General features: G+C 33.6%; 1 protein-coding gene across 10 annotated transcripts in view; it reads left to right on the top strand.

Annotated features, from left to right (window-relative positions):
• ATF2 (activating transcription factor 2) overlaps window positions 1-17,579 on the top strand; it is an 87,381-nt gene that overhangs the window by 40,623 nt on the left and 29,179 nt on the right. For 7 of the 10 annotated variants that reach the window (XR_009541152.1, XR_009541153.1, XM_060152602.1 and 4 more), the window contains 6 exons: window positions 3,872-3,968; window positions 7,040-7,158; window positions 7,298-7,426; window positions 10,566-10,744; window positions 12,318-12,432; window positions 14,718-14,804. Coding sequence is in view for 8 of the 10 variants with exons in the window: in XM_060152602.1 (XP_060008585.1) it covers window positions 3,872-3,968; window positions 7,040-7,158; window positions 7,298-7,426; window positions 10,566-10,744; window positions 12,318-12,432; window positions 14,718-14,804 (726 nt within the window). In the remaining 2 variants the exon portion in view is untranslated. Of the gene's footprint in view, window positions 1-3,871; window positions 3,969-4,910; window positions 4,999-7,039; window positions 7,159-7,297; window positions 7,427-10,565; window positions 10,745-12,317; window positions 12,433-14,717; window positions 14,805-17,579 lie in introns of those variants that run through there. The other 3 variants (XM_060152605.1, XM_060152606.1, XM_060152607.1) reach the window with 2 other exon arrangements.

Consider the following 17,579-nt stretch of genomic DNA (forward strand, 5'->3'; position numbering starts at 1 on the left):
CCTAAAGTTTCAGTGAAGGTGTGAGAGTGGGAGTGTGTATGTGTGTGTGTTTAATTAGTAACTTCCTGATGTTGAATAAAATAATTCAGCTAGTTAAAGAAGTAGTAAAATGGGCTATTGGCCTGATGGCTTTATAACTTAGTGCCTATTTAATCTATTTTAAATAGGAATAATAATCTATATCATAGATATGAATGCATGTATTAAATGTAGAATGACTGATTTCTTAGGAAGTTAATTCTGGTAAGAGTGTTCAAGCCTTGGAAACACAGATTTCTCAGATAGCAGAGCTTAAATTAATTTATTATGGAAGCAACTATTTCACCTCCCTCCTACCTGTCAGGTTACCCATCCTTTTTAACCTTTTAAGAGAGATGGTTGGCCTATCCTACCTTTCTTGACTGCCTTTCCCATTGTTTATTCAGCTGTATGCTCAAAGTCTTCTTGTTTAACAAAACACTACACATCAATAACATTTTGCATTGGAGTTGTGCTCTCAATTGCCTGGAAGAAAGAAATTGTATGAATTCAATGTGTTATCACTAGCAGTATCATTATAATTTTTCTACGAAGCTTATTTTTAGAATAAAATTCTTAATTTGTCTGGGAAAGCAGTTCAAAGAGATTCTGCAAAAATGTTAGCTTGTAATAGCTACTTTATGTGTTTGTTGAAGAAAGAATGCGTTTTACAATATATGTGTTCCTGGTGACTGCCTTTTGACACTGTCTTTTTAAGTTTCTTATTAGAGATAAATAAGTTTTCTCAGATGATAGCCAAGGTTAAACTCACCTGTATCAAGTGTCAATTTCAGTGTATTTTACCCGTGTATATAAATAATACCATTATATGATCAACAATTCCTTTATAAATAGCATTCAGGTAAATTTGATCTGTAAATTCTCCATGAGACTTTGTAAATTCATATTCGCCGCATTTCTCCTCTTACTATTCATATGATCCTAAATGTTTTTTAGGATCCTTTTAGCTGTTTCTTTTCACTTAGAATCAATCTCGGTGCCGTTTTCACATGTTTTGTATAAAGCATAATGTTATTTATTCTATATGTAGTTGCTGTTTGATTTGGATATTTGTGTTCAAACCAGAATCTAAGCAGAGGATACTGTTAGGATAAAAAATTCTTAGCACATAACTATCTGTTAATTATGCTGACTGCTGTTTTAAAATCTAAGACCTCTACCAAAACGCATTCATTTGCAAATGTTTAATGATTGCCCTCAATGGAGAAAGCCACGTTGTTAGGTTCTTTGGAACATAAAGTGAACCTTGCTTTAAGATACCTGTAAGACATTCAAGCAAAAAAAAAAAAAAGATACTTGTAAGACATTCAGAACTGTAAAGTAAAAAGCAATGAAGTAACACAAGTAAACGCTATAGCTATGTTCATTCTCCAAGAGCTTTGTTATTCGGTCTATCAAAGGATGACTATTTCTTATTTCTCCAATTTGTTTTTTTTTTAATAAATTTGTTTTTTTATTTTTGGCTGTGTTGGGTCTTCATTGCTGCGTGTGGGCTTCTCCTGATGCAGAGCACGGCCTCTAGGCACTTGGGCTTCAGTAGTTGTGGCTCGCGGACTGAGTAGTTGTGGCTCGCGGGCTCTAGAGCGCAGGCTCAGTAGTTGTGACGCACGGGTTTAGTTGCTCCGCAGCATGTGGGAATCTTCCTGGACCAGGGCTCAAATCTGTGTCCCCTGCATTGGCAGGTGGATTCTTAACCACTGCGCCACCAGGGAAGCCCTTATTTCTCCAATTTGGAAAGGATTCTTACAATGATGAAGCAATAGGAAAATAGCACTTGAGTGGGGAGGAGCTGGATTATGATCCCATTGCCTATAGTTGGTACTCAATAAATGTTTGAAGAGTAAATGAATAAGTCAAGGGGTAGAGGTACTGTTTGCATCTGGACACTCACCTACAATGGGAATACAAGCAGGTTTTGAAGAGGGGTCATATAATAATAATTTTCCACTGGTGTACAGTAACTTAAAGACTTAATGGTAAGCATACTTACATGAGAGCACTATACAGCCAAATTAAATTAAAGGCTTAATTCATCTTAAGGAGCAGTCTGTGGTTTGGTGGGTTTTTTGTTTTTCCTTTAGACTGAGCTTGAAGATTCAATTCTTTAATTGTAAGGAGTTCTTTCTTTCAATTGGCATTTATTGACTACTTACTATATGCTAAATTTGGGAGAGCTCAAATAGTAGGAGCTCAGCCTACTTAAAAGGAAATACAAAAATATCAGTATCATATTGATAGGTGCTATAACCAGGCACTGTGCAGAGCAAGATGGGGTATATATGAGAGGGATTAACTTTTACAGTGGGCTTGTGGGCTGGCCTAAGTATGATATAGGTCATACTTTTAATATTTAGAATAAAAAACATAATGGAAAGAAATATTTCATTCTTTTACGTAGTTTTAAGGTTACCCTAAAGCTATTATCATTTGTTGCATGAAAGGATGTAGTGAGTTGGATAGTGGGGTGGTGAGACCAAAGAGAAAGAATCCATTTTTGGTGGTTCAGAGGAACCAAGTTCAAATATATATAATTTTAACATCCCATTTGTAAGGATATAGACTAGAGAGTGAGTTTAGATCTCTTAATTTGGCATTTTATAATTATTGCTCTGAAATAACAAAAAGTAAGTGCTCTCTATTTTCAGTTATAAATGTTACTAAAGATAAGGAAGCATCTTCATAAAGATTGATGTCCAGAGACAGTCAGGAGGTATTTAAACAATGCATTTATTATATTGTAATCATAAATGTCACCTTTGGCAGGCAGGATGTATCCACGCTAAGTGTAGTTTTAAAAATAAATTTGCTTCATTTTTTATATAAGAATGCGATAATAAAATGAAAAATCACTTTATTCTAAGTTAAAATTTTAATTTAATTTTATTTTACTTTTAAAAAATTATTTATTTATTTACTTTTGGCTGCGTTGGGTCTTCCTTGCTGCGTGCAGGCTTTCTCTAGTTGTGGCCAGCAGGGGCTACTCTTCATTGCGGTGCACGGGCTTCTCATTGCAGAGCATGAGCTCTAGGCGCATGGGCTTCAGTAGTTGCAGCGCGTGGGCTCAGTAGTTGCAGTGCGCGGGCTTCAGTAGTTGTGGCTCTTGGGCTCTAGAGCGCAGGCTCAGTAGTTGTGGCGCACGGGCTTAGGCTTAGTTGCTCTGCGGCATGTGGGATCTTCCCGGACCAAGGCTAGAACCCGTTTCCCCTGCATTGGCTGGCGGAATCTTAACCACTGTGCCACCAGGGAAGTCCTTAATTTTATTTTAAAGTAATTAATTGCTTTATTATTGTACTGGCCACTATTTCTTTGCTGGATTATAATCGAGGCATTCTTTTTTTTATGTGATAACATAAAGAACCTGATTCACCTCTTAATTTGTCCAGGAGCAATATTTTTATAAGAAAGTTTTCGTTTTAAAAGTGGTAAGTAACCTGAAATCTAAGTAAAATACAGTGCTTTCTTCAAAAGTCATTATACCATGGAGTATATATTTCTACTATGATATGGCAAAAATTAATAGTGGTCTATTTTTAGTGTCCAAATGAAATTTATATAAAGTTTCTTTGCCTCAGGTTTTGTTTTTAAATGCTCTAAAATGAGTTATGTGACCTAGTATTATATCAGAATTGCTTGTTCTTGGGTAATGTGTTTCTCTATGATTGTTTGAGATCTAGTATGTTTATCTATACTAACAGTAGGTTCTTTATAGTTAACAAACTGCTATTTCTTTTTTAATGGTGGTTTTACATGTTGTGGAAATGAATTTCCTTATCATTTAACTTATTTGATCAAATTGAAAATCTTAACTATATTTTAAAACTTTTTGCCACAGCGTTTTACCAACGAGGATCATTTGGCTGTCCATAAACATAAACATGAGATGACACTGAAATTTGGTCCAGCACGTAATGACAGTGTCATTGTGGCTGGTTAGTATATGCTTTTATTAATAGCTTATATACATATTTCACCTGGAATGTGCACAATTTTTGTGTATTCTCTGTAAATAATATAGTCTGGTGATATTCCAATGACTTCATTTACAATAAATGTTGGCAACATGTATTTTACCCATTACATTTTTATGTTTCCTTCTGACCATTCATTTCACTCTTTTTGTGTGGTTTTCAAATGTAGATTTTAATGTCATTTTTTGTGGAAGTTAATTAGAAACCTGGGAACATTCATACCATTTCCAAAATTTACATTTAACTGATAGTTGAACTAATGTGATGTTTAGTCAATGTTTCTTTTAGCTGTTTACACCTGCTTTACAATGCTATGCGAAGCTAGATGATGATCAAGCTCTTCCTGTTGGAGAAAGAGCAATTAGCAGACTTGTTCATTAGGATTTTGTTTGTTTCTTTTTGGACTAAACATCTGTGTTAGTAAAATACTCTCAATAAAGGGGGCTAAAATTCAGTCAGTGCTTTTATTTTTGTATGTTGCTCCTATGAACATGCAGTATCACCTAAGCAGATGATTATCTTACAGTATGCAAAAAGAGAAACCCAATTCATGCATTGGTTTATTGTCCTTCCATGCTATATCAGCTACCCCTTTTTTGGTATTTAAATATATATATGTACATATCTCTGTATATGTACACACACATAACATTTAATTTCATTGCATTTTGTATATTTTATAAGTAGTGTGGTAAGAAAACAGTTTTATATAAAATTTAATATACTTATATACATTTCAGTCCTTCTTGTGTCATAACCACAGATTCACATAAATATTCAAATTAACTTAATTTTTTTCTCTTGTAAAGCTTAGGTTATACTATTTGTAAGTCTAGAATTATATACCTGTATACTGAATATTATTAATACTTTTAAATTATTACCCAACATAGAGATCAAATTGTCATATGCAATGGTTTGGAGAGATAATGAGGAAAAAATACGGTTCTTGTCATTCGGTATCAAGATTTTTGCATTGAAAAAACTGGAGGTAAAAATGTTGATAATTTACCAAAAAACAATTTGTTTAGGAAAAATGTAGGGTAGCATTCAACATATCTTCATTTCTGTAAGTAGAAGGAAGTAGACAAGAGTGAGGTATGCATTTCTTTAAAACACTATACATCAGATACTAGGAGAGAGAACCAAAAACACAAACAAAATAACAACAGCCTGAAGTTTCACTCTCCTAGGCACGAAGGCCTTTGCTTCTCTAGAATTTCTTGCCTTAGAGCCATATCTCTCTCTGTAACATTTAACTCAAAAATATTTTGAGATTGGTTTCTAGAACTTACTTTCCTATCTGTTTACATTTAATGCAATAGAAAAGTAGAACACACTCAAACATAGCACTTGACCATTTTTTTACTAATATATATTGAGATGAGTAGTTTAGCATTACTGTATAAATATAGTGCATGATGTGTATGGTATATATTTGATGATCAATAGCCATAAGCCATGTGCATGTTTAAACAATTGTGCCTGTGTTGACTTTTCTCTTTTCAAGCCTGATCATTATAGTAATCACTGATAAAAGTGATTTTTCCATACGTATTTTATTTTTAAGACTTCTCTCCCTTTAATACAAAATAGCCTTCTCTTGGGCTTAGATAGACAAACCCTTTGGGCATGAACAGAAGAGTCAAATTTATGTTCAGTTTACTAATTCAGTCATGATGGACCTAGGTTGATACAAGTATGCTGGGCCCTTACTATAATACCATTTTGAAGTCTTTTTTGGGGTAGAGGTTATATATGTTGCAGACTAACTATTAGGTAAAATGAAGACAAAATAAAAGTCCTTCAGTAATTTTGATAATACTAATAGTGTCTGAGGTAGGCCTACATTATATCTAATGTGTATGACAAGTAGGTCATTTTAGTGTTAAATATATTTATATGTAGTAAACATATTAATACTCTGGGAATATGTTGAGGTGAGGGTGAAGATAAAACAGTAAGTAATGCCCACTCTGGGGACCCAGTAGTTAACAGAAATATGTGAATTTTAATTTCACAGAAGGTTTTATGAGTAATTTATCTTAAACCAGGAGTCATCCTTATACTTTTATTTAGTTAAAGCTTGATCCCTGATATAACCTATAAAATTGATGCCCTAAAATATATAAAATGTGAATAGAATTTGAATGTGCTACCAACTCTAATCAATCTGAGTAAATAGCCTTGAAAATAATAAGACTAAACAGGCAAAATTCATAAATTTGCTCTTTCAATTCAACGTGGACCTTAAGTGGCACTTGTTCTGTAACTAATACATGCTCACATGTACATTCAGTACATGTTTTAATGCACCTAGTGTGAGTACATATTCAAATGTAGTTAAAATGTTTCAAGTTTCCAGAAAGCAGAGTTTGACTAATTCTCTCCTGCCTAGGAATTAAGCTAGAACGTTAGACATATAACTCTTACATAGCCCCTCATACCAAGCTTGAAAAATGCTTTAAAATAGAAAATTAGCTTTAAAAAGGAGGGTTTTGTTTTAGTTTTCGTTTGCGGGGGGCTCTTGTTTTAACCTTTTTCTTCTAGTATTTTGATCTACCTGCTAAAGACTATTTTATCTTAAGCTTGCTTTCATAATAGATTATGAACACTAGTGGAAGGGCAAAGTTAAAGCAAATATACATGCTGTTGTCCTAGTTTTCCCCAAATTGCATGTATTTTATGCATTTGTAAGTTTTAATAGTGTAAATTTTTTTTAAATTTTGTGTTAGATAACGACAGTAGTTGATCTCTGAGTAGCGGGTGTTTATGTCACTCAGAGAGAACGTGTGGACTAAGGAACAAGAAGTACTTCTTTTCATACTTTTATGGTTCATAAAGTTGGAGGAAATACCTTAAACTGCAACAAAGACTTAACCAGATTTTGTTTGCTTTAAAGGAAGAGGTCTTTCCAAAGAGAATTAACAGCTGACTGAACCAGTCCTGCTAATTTGTTAATTTACTAGCTATATTTTAGGGTCCTGTATGATAGTTAAATCTATGTGTTTACTTCTTGACATTTATTTCAGATCAGACCCCAACACCAACAAGGTTCTTGAAAAACTGTGAAGAAGTGGGTTTGTTTAATGAGTTGGCAAGTCCATTTGAGAATGAATTCAAGAAAGCCTCAGAAGACGACATTAAAAAAGTATGTTGTTAACCATGAAATTAAAACAGTGCTTCTGACAGAACAGTAATCATAGTTTTCACTCCCTGCTCTCTTATTTTAGATATACTGATTGGCTATTTTTAAACTCCTAACATTTTCTTTAACGTTTGTGTTTTAGATGCCTCTAGATTTATCTCCTCTTGCAACACCCATCGTAAGAAGCAAAATTGAGGAGCCCTCTGTTGTAGAAACAACTCACCAGGATAGTCCTTTACCTCACCCAGAGTCTACTACCAGTGATGAGAAGGTTAGAAATTTGTATTTATGGTAGAAACACAAACTAAGTGGAAAAAAAATCAGCTAAGTCTAATATTTGATCTACATAAAATGTTAATGTAATAAATTTTACATAAATCAGTGTCAGGTTGTAATAGTCTTATTATATGTGAAAGCCTGTGAATACTCAGAAATTTCAGGGAAAGAAGACTGTACCTTTATAGATAATTCGTTTTTTGTTACACACAGAAAAATTATTGGGGAGAATAGAAGAGCCATGGCAGAGGAGCTAGAAGTAAGGCAGAAAAAGTAACTATTTACCTAGGAATAAATGCTTTGACCTTAGGTGTTTTGTGTTTTTTTCATTTCCTTGTTATAAAGGTACATTCTCGTTATAAAAAGTTTAAGAATATAGAAAAATACAAGAAAGAAAAAAAAAACTACCTTTTAGCCCATAATTGACTGATAAGAATTACTAGTATTTTGAAACATTTTTCCTAGATATATGCATGCATTTATACATAAAAATATACATATATAAGTGAATAGTTACAGGATACAAAGAGGAATCTTGGTTTATTTTTTTGGCTGCTTTGGGTCTTCCTTGCTGCCTGCGGGCTTTCTCTAGTTGTGGTGAGCGGAGGCTACTCTTCATTGCAGTGCACAGGCTTCTCATTGCACAGGCTCTAGGCGCGCATGCTTCAGTAGTTACAGTGCGTGGGCTCAGTAGTTGTGGTGCGCGGGCTTCAATAGTTGTGGCTCTCAGACTCTAGAGCGCAGGCTCAGTAGTTGTGCACGGGCTTAGATGCTCCGCAGCATGAGGGATCTTCCCGGATCAGGGATTGAACCTGTGTCCCCTGCATTGGCAGGTGGATTCCTAACCACTGTGCCACCAGGGAAGTCCCAGTTTACTTTTTTATATCATGCTTTAGACATTCAGCATTAATGTACATTTTCCCATGGCATTAGAAAATTTTCCAAAGTCATAATTTTTAATGTTTGCACTTTATTTTATCATTACCTTAATGTATTTACTTATCTTGTTCTTGTTGGACATAAAGGTTGTTTCCACATTATCACAATTATAAGAAACGCTGTTAAATCTTTGATATAAATATCTTTTTCCTAGAAAGTATTTCAGTCCCTTCACACTCAGCAGTTTTTTCCTGTTGATTGCTGCTTTAGCCTCTTCTAGGGGTATTTCTTCTTCCTGCATTCCTCAGTCATTAGTTCCCCCTGGGCATGGCATAGTCATTCCAAGTTGTAAAAAGCAAGTTCTGGGCCCCCTTCTCTTTTCTTTCTCAATTTTTTTCTTAAGTGCTCTCATCCAGACTCATAACTTTAAAAACCATCTTCGTGGTTTTCAAATTTATATCAACCCGGATATTTCCCAGATTTCCATATTCATATCCAGCTCCATCTTGACATTTCCTTTTCTGTGTCTAATGGACATCTTAAACATAGTATGTCTAAATTAGAGCCCTTGATTTTTTTCCCCACAGTTTTCCCTGTCTCGGTAAAACAGGGAAAACTTCTTTCCATCCATCTAGTTGCTCAGGCCAAGAATAAAGAATACTTAATTCCCTCTTTTCCTTCACACTGAAACCAGTAACAAATCTTACGAGACCTACTTCCTGAATATATCCTTAATTTATCTCTTTTATCTTCAGTGTCACCACTTTAGTCCAATCCATCATCATCTTTTGGATTGTTAACGATTACCTTCTAATAATTGTTAACAATTATTATTTGTTAAAATACAAATAGTATTAAAATAATAATTTTAATATAATTAATATATTAATAATGTTAATATAATTTTTAACAATTACCTGGACTTTCTACTTCCATCTCCAACCTATTTTCCATAGGCTATTTTATTTTTAATACATTATGTCACTTCCCTGCTTAAAATCCTTCAATGGTTTGCCATTGCATTTAAGGTAACACACTCCTTCTATAAGTCCTCATTGATCTGGACTTACCTACCCATCCAGCCTCACCTCATGCCATTCTCTGGGATGTTCATCAGGTATTCTAAGCTTTTTCCTACCTCAAAGACATTGCTCTTGGTATTGCTTCCTTTTCCCTAGAATGCTCTCCTCCTTATCTTTTCAGTACCTGTTCAAATGCTGTTTTGCAAAGAAGCTCACCTTACCTCACTATGCTATCAAAGGAGCCAACTCCAACCTTCCCTCAGTTGATCTTTCATGATTTCTTATGTTTTGCTGTTAGTCTGTAACACATTACAGTCTGAAATTTTCTTGTTTGTTTTACTTGTTTATTGTCTCTCTTCCCACTAGGCCTTGAGGGTGTGTTGTAAATTCTCAAACTTGTCAAATAAATGAAGTCCCAGTACTACTAGTTTATCTTTCTTCCTGTATAGCTTAATAAGATTTTGATAATAAATGGCAGTATAAAGGCCAATTCAAAGAACATAGTAGACCCAATTTTTACAGTAACTAGTTACAGAGTCCTGGATAATCTCTGTTTTCTAATCTGTAAAACTGGGGAAAAGACCATCTATGAGGTTCTGTGTTTTCCTTTACTTTGGAAAGATGTTACTCCAATAGTTATTTATTTTTACATTCAAGGTATCAATATTACTTGGCCTTTTGATACTGAAAAATTATTGATAATGTAGAGATAGTTACCTGAAATTAGCAAATATTTGTATTAAAAAATTTTTAACATTTTTGGGCCCTTACTATAGTACCATTTTATAAGTATTCTATTATTGAATTTGTATCAACTATAAAACAGTCTCCTGGACCTATTTCTTCTTTATACAGTATAATGATGGAGTAGGACTAGGCAATCCCTTCTGGATTTTAAGTTCTATGCTTCCATGAGAATGGAGTTGTATTTCTGTTTTTTAACTTAAATTCTCATGGAGTTATATAGCCAAGTTGCCCAGCCTAACTTATTTCTAGATTGATGGTAAAATAAATTGTACTGAAAAAACCACTCAAGATGTTTTTAAATTAAAATATGAACATTGCATCTGAAACTTTACAGTGGCTTCTACAATTTTCTTTTAATTAACTTTAAATATTAATATACTTTGGGGTATATTAAGTATTATGTTTGTGGTTGTTTTTAAAAATGTGTTATATTCTGTTGACTTGCATTTTTAAATTACATTCTTTCTCTATCTCATTATTAAATAGGAAGTACCATTGACACAAACTGCACAGCCCACATCAGCTATCGTTCGTCCAGCATCATTACAGGTTCCCAATGTGCTGCTTACAAGTTCTGACTCAAGTGTAATTATTCAGCAGGCAGTACCTTCACCAACCTCAAGTACTGTAATCACACAGGCACCGTCCTCCAACAGGCCAATCGTGTAAGTGATTTGGGCCAATCATTGAATTATATGAATTGTTAAGTTTTTCTTGTTATGATTTGTCCTAAGATATTTAATTATTCTAATTGTGGCCTTTGTGTGTGTGTGTGTGTGTGTGTGTGTGTGTGTGTGTGTGTGTGTGTGTGTGTGTGTGTGTGTTAATAGTATTTTGCATGCTTTGATTTTCGGAAAAAATGCTTGGGTAGTCTTTTTAATAAATATAAATAGTATCTAATAAATTAGAAAATAAATATCTAAAACTTAATTTGAAAAACAAATCAACATAGAATGTGATTTTAAGATGGTCTCTTATTTTCATGCTATTTCACACAAAACACATAAGATTATTTTTATCACCAGGTAACATTTCTTTCAGTTCTTACAGGTAGTTGATAAGAATTTTTCTCAACTAACATGTTGGAGATTGTCCTAAGTAAATTCATAACTTTTTCCATTTTTTTCCTCTTTTTCTCTACACTGCTTACGTACATTGTGCATTTAAGATGCAATTAAAAACAATTAAATTTTACAATGTGCTTTGCAGTGATTGGAAGATTTTTGTTTTGTTTTTAATTACTTGAGTGGTGTATATATACCATGAATAATTTTCTGTGGGTATTTTATTCATGTTATGAGAAAGATGGTATCAAGTTTCCATCTGTCACATAGGCATTTTCTTGGGCTGGAGCTGCAGTTCTTTTTTCTTTTTTTTCCAGTTTTATTGAGATATACAGTGGACCCTTGAACAATACCAGTTTGAACTGCGTGAGTCCAGTTACACACAGATATTTTTCAACAAATACATACTACCACACTACACAATCCACAGTTGGTTGAATCTGCAGATACAGAGGCTGACCATAAGCTACACTGGGATTTTCGACTCTGCATAGTGTCAGTGCATCTAACCCTCTTGTTCAAGGGTTAACTGCAATTGACATACAGCACTGTATATATTTAAGGTGTATAGCATAATGATCTGACTTACATACATCATGAAATGATTACCACAGTAAGTTTAGTGAACATCCATCATCTTGTACAGATATAAAATAAGAGAAAAAAATATTTTTTCCTTGTGATGAGAACTCTTAGGATCTACTCTGGTAACAGCTTTCATATGTAACATACAACAGTGTTAACTATATTAATCATGTTGTACATTACATCCCTAGTACTTATTTATCTTATAACTGTAAGTTTGTACCTTTTGACCACCTTTGTTACTGTACAAAGATATAACATTATTAATGACTGCATTCCTCACACTGAATTTCATCCCTGTGACTTCTTTATTTTGTAACTGGAAGTTTGTACCTCTTAATTTCTCTCATCTCTCCAACACCCTTCCCTCTGGAAACCACCTGTCTGTTCTCCGTTTCTGTTTTGTTATGTTTGTTCATCTGTTTTGTTTTTTAGATTCCACATATAAGTGAAATCATACAGTGTTTACCTTTCTCTGGAAAATTTACTTTTAAATGATATAATAATAGGAGTAAAAATACTCTTGTATTTTTAGAGATTATTGATAGGGATTTCTTTTCTCTAATTGCCCTTCTTTTGTTTTCCTTAGTCCTGTACCAGGCCCATTTCCTCTTCTGTTACATCTTCCTAATGGACAAACCATGCCTGTTGCTATTCCTGCATCAATTACAAGTTCGAATGTGCATGTTCCAGCTGCAGTCCCAGTAAGTTTGAAATTTAGACTATTAAAATTTTTTCTTTATAGTAAAACCGATCTTTGTAATCAGAAAATACAGCCCAAGGGGGGGCTGCTTGATTAGTTTATGAAACTGAATTCAACAAAATACTTAGTGGTGAGCAATATTTACTCACTGATATTTATTGTGATAGCATTTACCTTTCAAGGCAAACATAATTGGATAGAAAACATTTTTCCATCCTAAAAATCTTGTTTTCCTTTTATTTTTAGTATTAAGAACTTTATTCCATATTCAACCCATTTCAATTTGCTAGATTTGTAGAATTCAAATATTAACATAGATTTCTATTCTTTAAGAAGACATTTATACTGGAACACTTATCAGGTAACTCCATGTTATTTTGATTACTATAGAAATTGTTTATAAAAGCACTCTCTGTGAAATATTATGGTCAGGTTGGGTTTACAAAATTCCTTTGCTGTCCCAAGCGTGTGAAAATCTAAATGGTCTAGTAGAATGGGCAATAGATAGTCCCCACTTTCCTAAAGAGAAGATGCATAAGAAAAGTTTTTTGAGGGCATGTTAAATATATAAATTTTGAAAGACATAGACAGTAGTTAAATATCTACTTACAATATTTAATAACATAGTGAATATTTAGAAGCACATTCTTTGGAATAATATGTTAGAAATAATCCTTTTTTCCTGTTCTCACATTTCATAAGTTTATTCAGACTCTTCAAATGTGTCTTCAACATTCAAGTTTTCATCATTAGAACCACTTTTTAAGAAATCTCACACAATTTTCCAAAACACATTGTTTTCATCCTCACCCAAGTAGTTTCAGTATAACACTTTTGTGTTAATCTATTAACACAATCTATTAACACAATCTATTAACACTTGTGTTTAATCTATTATTGTAATCCTGGGAATCTTACACCAAGTCCTAATATTCATTCATGTAATAAAAAGACAGTTTCTTCTTTTACCTTGTAGATAGTTGTTTCTGATCAGTACAATATAATCACTTATTGTATAGCTTTTAAAAATTAGTTTTAAAAGCCTCCTTACAGTAACATCTAACACTTTGGTGAGATTATATCCTCAGAAATAATACTAAAATTAATGTTAAATATTTACTTTTTTTATTAACTAGTTCTTCCAGAGTGACCTTTCTAAGTATCCAAAATTAACATTGATTGAAATAATTTCAAGATAATATGTTGTCTTCAAACAGAACTTTGTTGTTCAGAATGAGATATTTTATAAGGACTCGAATATAAGGTGATTACTTCCTCTTTTCTCAGGATATTTTCAAGGGGGAAACATCCTTGTCCTGTATCTGGGATTGTATGGTTATCCGTTAAATGTAACTGTGATGAGAGAAACTGAAATGAAAAAGAGGTATACTTTAGGTACATAATAATTAATCATTCAGTGTTGATAATTAGGTTTTTTAAAAAAGGCAAAAACCAGAAAAATCTGTTACATATTATTATTATTAGAGGAATTATTAGAGGTAATCAGGTTCTTCTTTGTCATGCTTTATATTAATATATCAAAGAACTTTCATCGTATATTTTAGAAATTTTATATGTATATATTTTAGAAAAGCAAAGTTCATTGTTGAAATTACTTTCTATGCCTAGTTATACAAGTTTTAACATTCTTTCCTTTCACATTCAAAATGGAAGGGTGACAGATCTGTGAGAAATCCATCACTTTAAATATTATTTTCTATAAGAAGAAATCATTTAAAAAAAGGAATTATGAAAATTGAAGATTAGGGAAGTGAGTGTCTCAGAACAACTGACAACTTTTTTTCTTTTTTTTTTTTGCGGTACGCGGGCATCTCACTGTTGTGGCCTCTCCCGTTGCGGAGCACAGGCTCCGGACGTGCAGGCTCAGCGGCCATGGCTCACGGGCCCAACCGCTCCACGGCATGTGGGATCTTCCCGGACCGGGGCGTGAACCCGTGTCCCCTGCATCGGCAGGCGGACTCTCAACCACTGCACCACCAGGGAATCCCCAATTGACAACTTTTGAAGGATAAATCAGGATTAAGATCAATAAGGGTTCAGACAGAGATACAGTTTTCTAATTCTGAAGTCTCAAATAATTATACCAATTATATTTATAATATTAATATACATTTCTATTAATGTATAATATATTGTCATGTAAATGTTAATGCATTATATTGATTATAATATGTAAATTATTATAGCAGCCATTGTGCAAATAAAAGTACAAATCTCATTTTGAATATATTCTCTAGCAATTATTTTTCAATATCTTCTGCATAGCTTGTTCGACCAGTCACCATGGTGCCTAGTGTTCCGGGAATTCCAGGTCCTTCTTCTCCTCAACCAGTACAGTCAGAAGCAAAAATGGTAAGCAAGATTTTATTTGTTCTATACATTTCTTGAGCCTGTTTCAAATTAGTTTTTTCCATTAAAGCCCACTTCAAATGCACAATTTAGATCAAATTTTATAAAATCGTGGACTGTATTACATTACAGAAGAACTAGAAAATTTGGAAAAGGAAAGCTTTCATTAGCATAGTGACAAGCTACTGATACTTTAAAGCAAATGAATGGATTGGGAGTAAAGTTCTAGTTCTTGTCATTGGTTTGTCTGATTTTTGGTGTGGCTTTTTAGATAAATCCTCCCCCTGCTGGAGGCTAGAGATATTGCAGCTGAAACTAGAAGTAATCATCTGAAGGCAGTGCTGATATAATGAGTGGTTGTATACAGTCATACAAATGAGTAGAACAGAATTAACTAGAATTCTGAAATAGTATATGAGTTAGTAAACACTACACATAATATATAAACGAAAACCATATTTTTGAGTTATGTTTCAGACACTAAGAAATTGGTGGTAAGGGATGAACTATAGAGTAGGAATCAAGAGACATATTTTCATTTTAATCCTGATTCTGCTATTCAGTACCCCTAGTCAACCCACTTTAACTTTTCTGAGACTCATTTTCCTCATCTGTGAAATAAAGGGGTTAAACTTTGATTTCTGGGGTCTCTCTTAGCCCCAAATCCTACTAACTTGCTAATTTTCTTGGTAGAAGATCTGAAGCTGCTGCTGTGGGATGGGGAGTGTGGGGGGTTGGTTTTATTCAAATAAGTGTAATTCTCCCTTCTATAGTCTAACACACTTTAAAGCTAATTCTTCTTAACTACAACCAATGAATCGATAGATAATTTTTAGACACCTATTATTTGTTTCAGTTCTATGCTAGGCACTATACTAATAATATAAATCTGTACACATGAAAGCCATTATGTATCAATATTATCACAAGGCTTTAAATTTTTTACTGCTATTCTCCATTAGTGCAAATAATCAATCTGAAATTGGCATGGGATAACTTTTTTTTTTTAACAGCAAAACTTATATACCATCTGAATGAATAATAGTTGGTTGAAGAGTATTAAAATTAGCTGGTTATTGATTGTGGTGAGGGAACTTGAAAACCCAGGAGGGGAATTTTTCACATAACAGCTTGTTTAGGTCAAAGGCATGGAAATAATAACTAAGATGAATCTTTTCCACTTCATAGCAGAAGAGCTTCACTGGGAATGTGTTTTACACTTCCTACTTTAAACATAACTGTTATAATGAAAAGTTCAATTAGTGAAACTGAGTAGAGTAGAAATAGAAGTTAAAGAGATCCTGTTGTTGTACACTGTATCTAAAAATATTTTTACATATTCAGTGGACTTTTTTTTCCCACAAATTAATTCCAATGGAAAAAATCAGATTTAAAGAAATACTTTTGGCTATAAGAGATTAGGCCATATTTGTAGAAACTAGTAAACTTCCCTGAATAACTTTTTCTTTTAATCACTAAGAAATTTAATAAGAATAAAAGTGTTTTGTATGCTTGTATATTAAAAAAAATACCAAAGCTATATTTCATAAATTTATATATGAAAAACAGTTACTGGTTGAAAGCCCCAAAATAGCATGGGGAGTCACAGATTGCCCCACTTGAATTTAACAGTCCAATTAAATTTCTTATTAGAATATTGTTAACATATAAAATAGCCATATTTAGGTGATTGCCTATTTTAACTGGGATAGTAAATAAGATTGTCCTGTTTTTAATTTAAAAAGACTCAGAAATTAGTCCATTTCCTTTTTTTTTTAAGCTTTTTGTTATGGAAGAATTCAAACACATACAAAATAAATAGGTTTCTATAATGAACCCCCATGTACCCATCATCCAGCTTCAATTATTAGCAATATAACTGCCATTCTTGTTTTATCTGTACCTCAGACCACTCCCTACCCTCACTCAATTTTTTTTTTTTTTTTTTTTTTTTTTTGCTGTACGCGGGCCTCTCACTGTTGTGGCCTCTCCCGTTGCGGAGCACAGGCTCTGGACGCGCAGGCTCAGCGGCCATGGCTCACGGGCCTAGTCGCTCCACAGCATGTGGGATCTTCCCAGACCGGGGCACGAACCCGTGTCCCCTGCATCGGCAGGCGGACTCTCAACCACTGCACCACCAGGGAAGCCCATAAGGCTTTCTTAATGTAAAATTTACATAGATTGAAATGGACCGATTTTATCTGTACAGTTTAAATGCATTCATGTAACTCACACCCTTATTATGTATAGAACATTAACATCTACCCATCAAGTTTCTTTATTTCCCTTCCCAATCAGTCCACCTCCCCCAACTGTTCTTGTATTTGTCACCAGCAATGTAAATGGAATCAATATATACTCTTGTGTTCAGCTAAGCATATGTCTATGTGATTTATCCATGTTGTTGCGTGTATCAAAGTTTGTTTCTTTTTATTGCTGAGTAGTTTTCCATTGTGTGAGTATACCACAATTTCTTTATCCATTCTCCTGTTGGTGGACACTTGAATGGTTTTTAGTATTTAGCTGTTGTGAATAAAGCTCATATGCACATTCTTGTATAACTCCCTTTGTAGATGTATATTTTCATTAAGTTTATCTACCTAAGAGTGGAATTGCTGAGTCAGAGAGTAGGTATACATATAACTTTATAATAAATTGCCAGACCTTTTGCCAAAGGTTTACATTCCTACCAGCAGTGTATGGGAATTCCAGTTGTTCCCACATTTTTGCGGACATTTGGTTTTATCTATTGTTTTCATTGTAGACATTCTAGGAGAT

The sequence above is a fragment of the Lagenorhynchus albirostris genome, chromosome 6 (assembly GCF_949774975.1).
Source record: "Lagenorhynchus albirostris chromosome 6, mLagAlb1.1, whole genome shotgun sequence".
Taxonomy (NCBI): Eukaryota; Metazoa; Chordata; class Mammalia; order Artiodactyla; family Delphinidae; genus Lagenorhynchus; species Lagenorhynchus albirostris.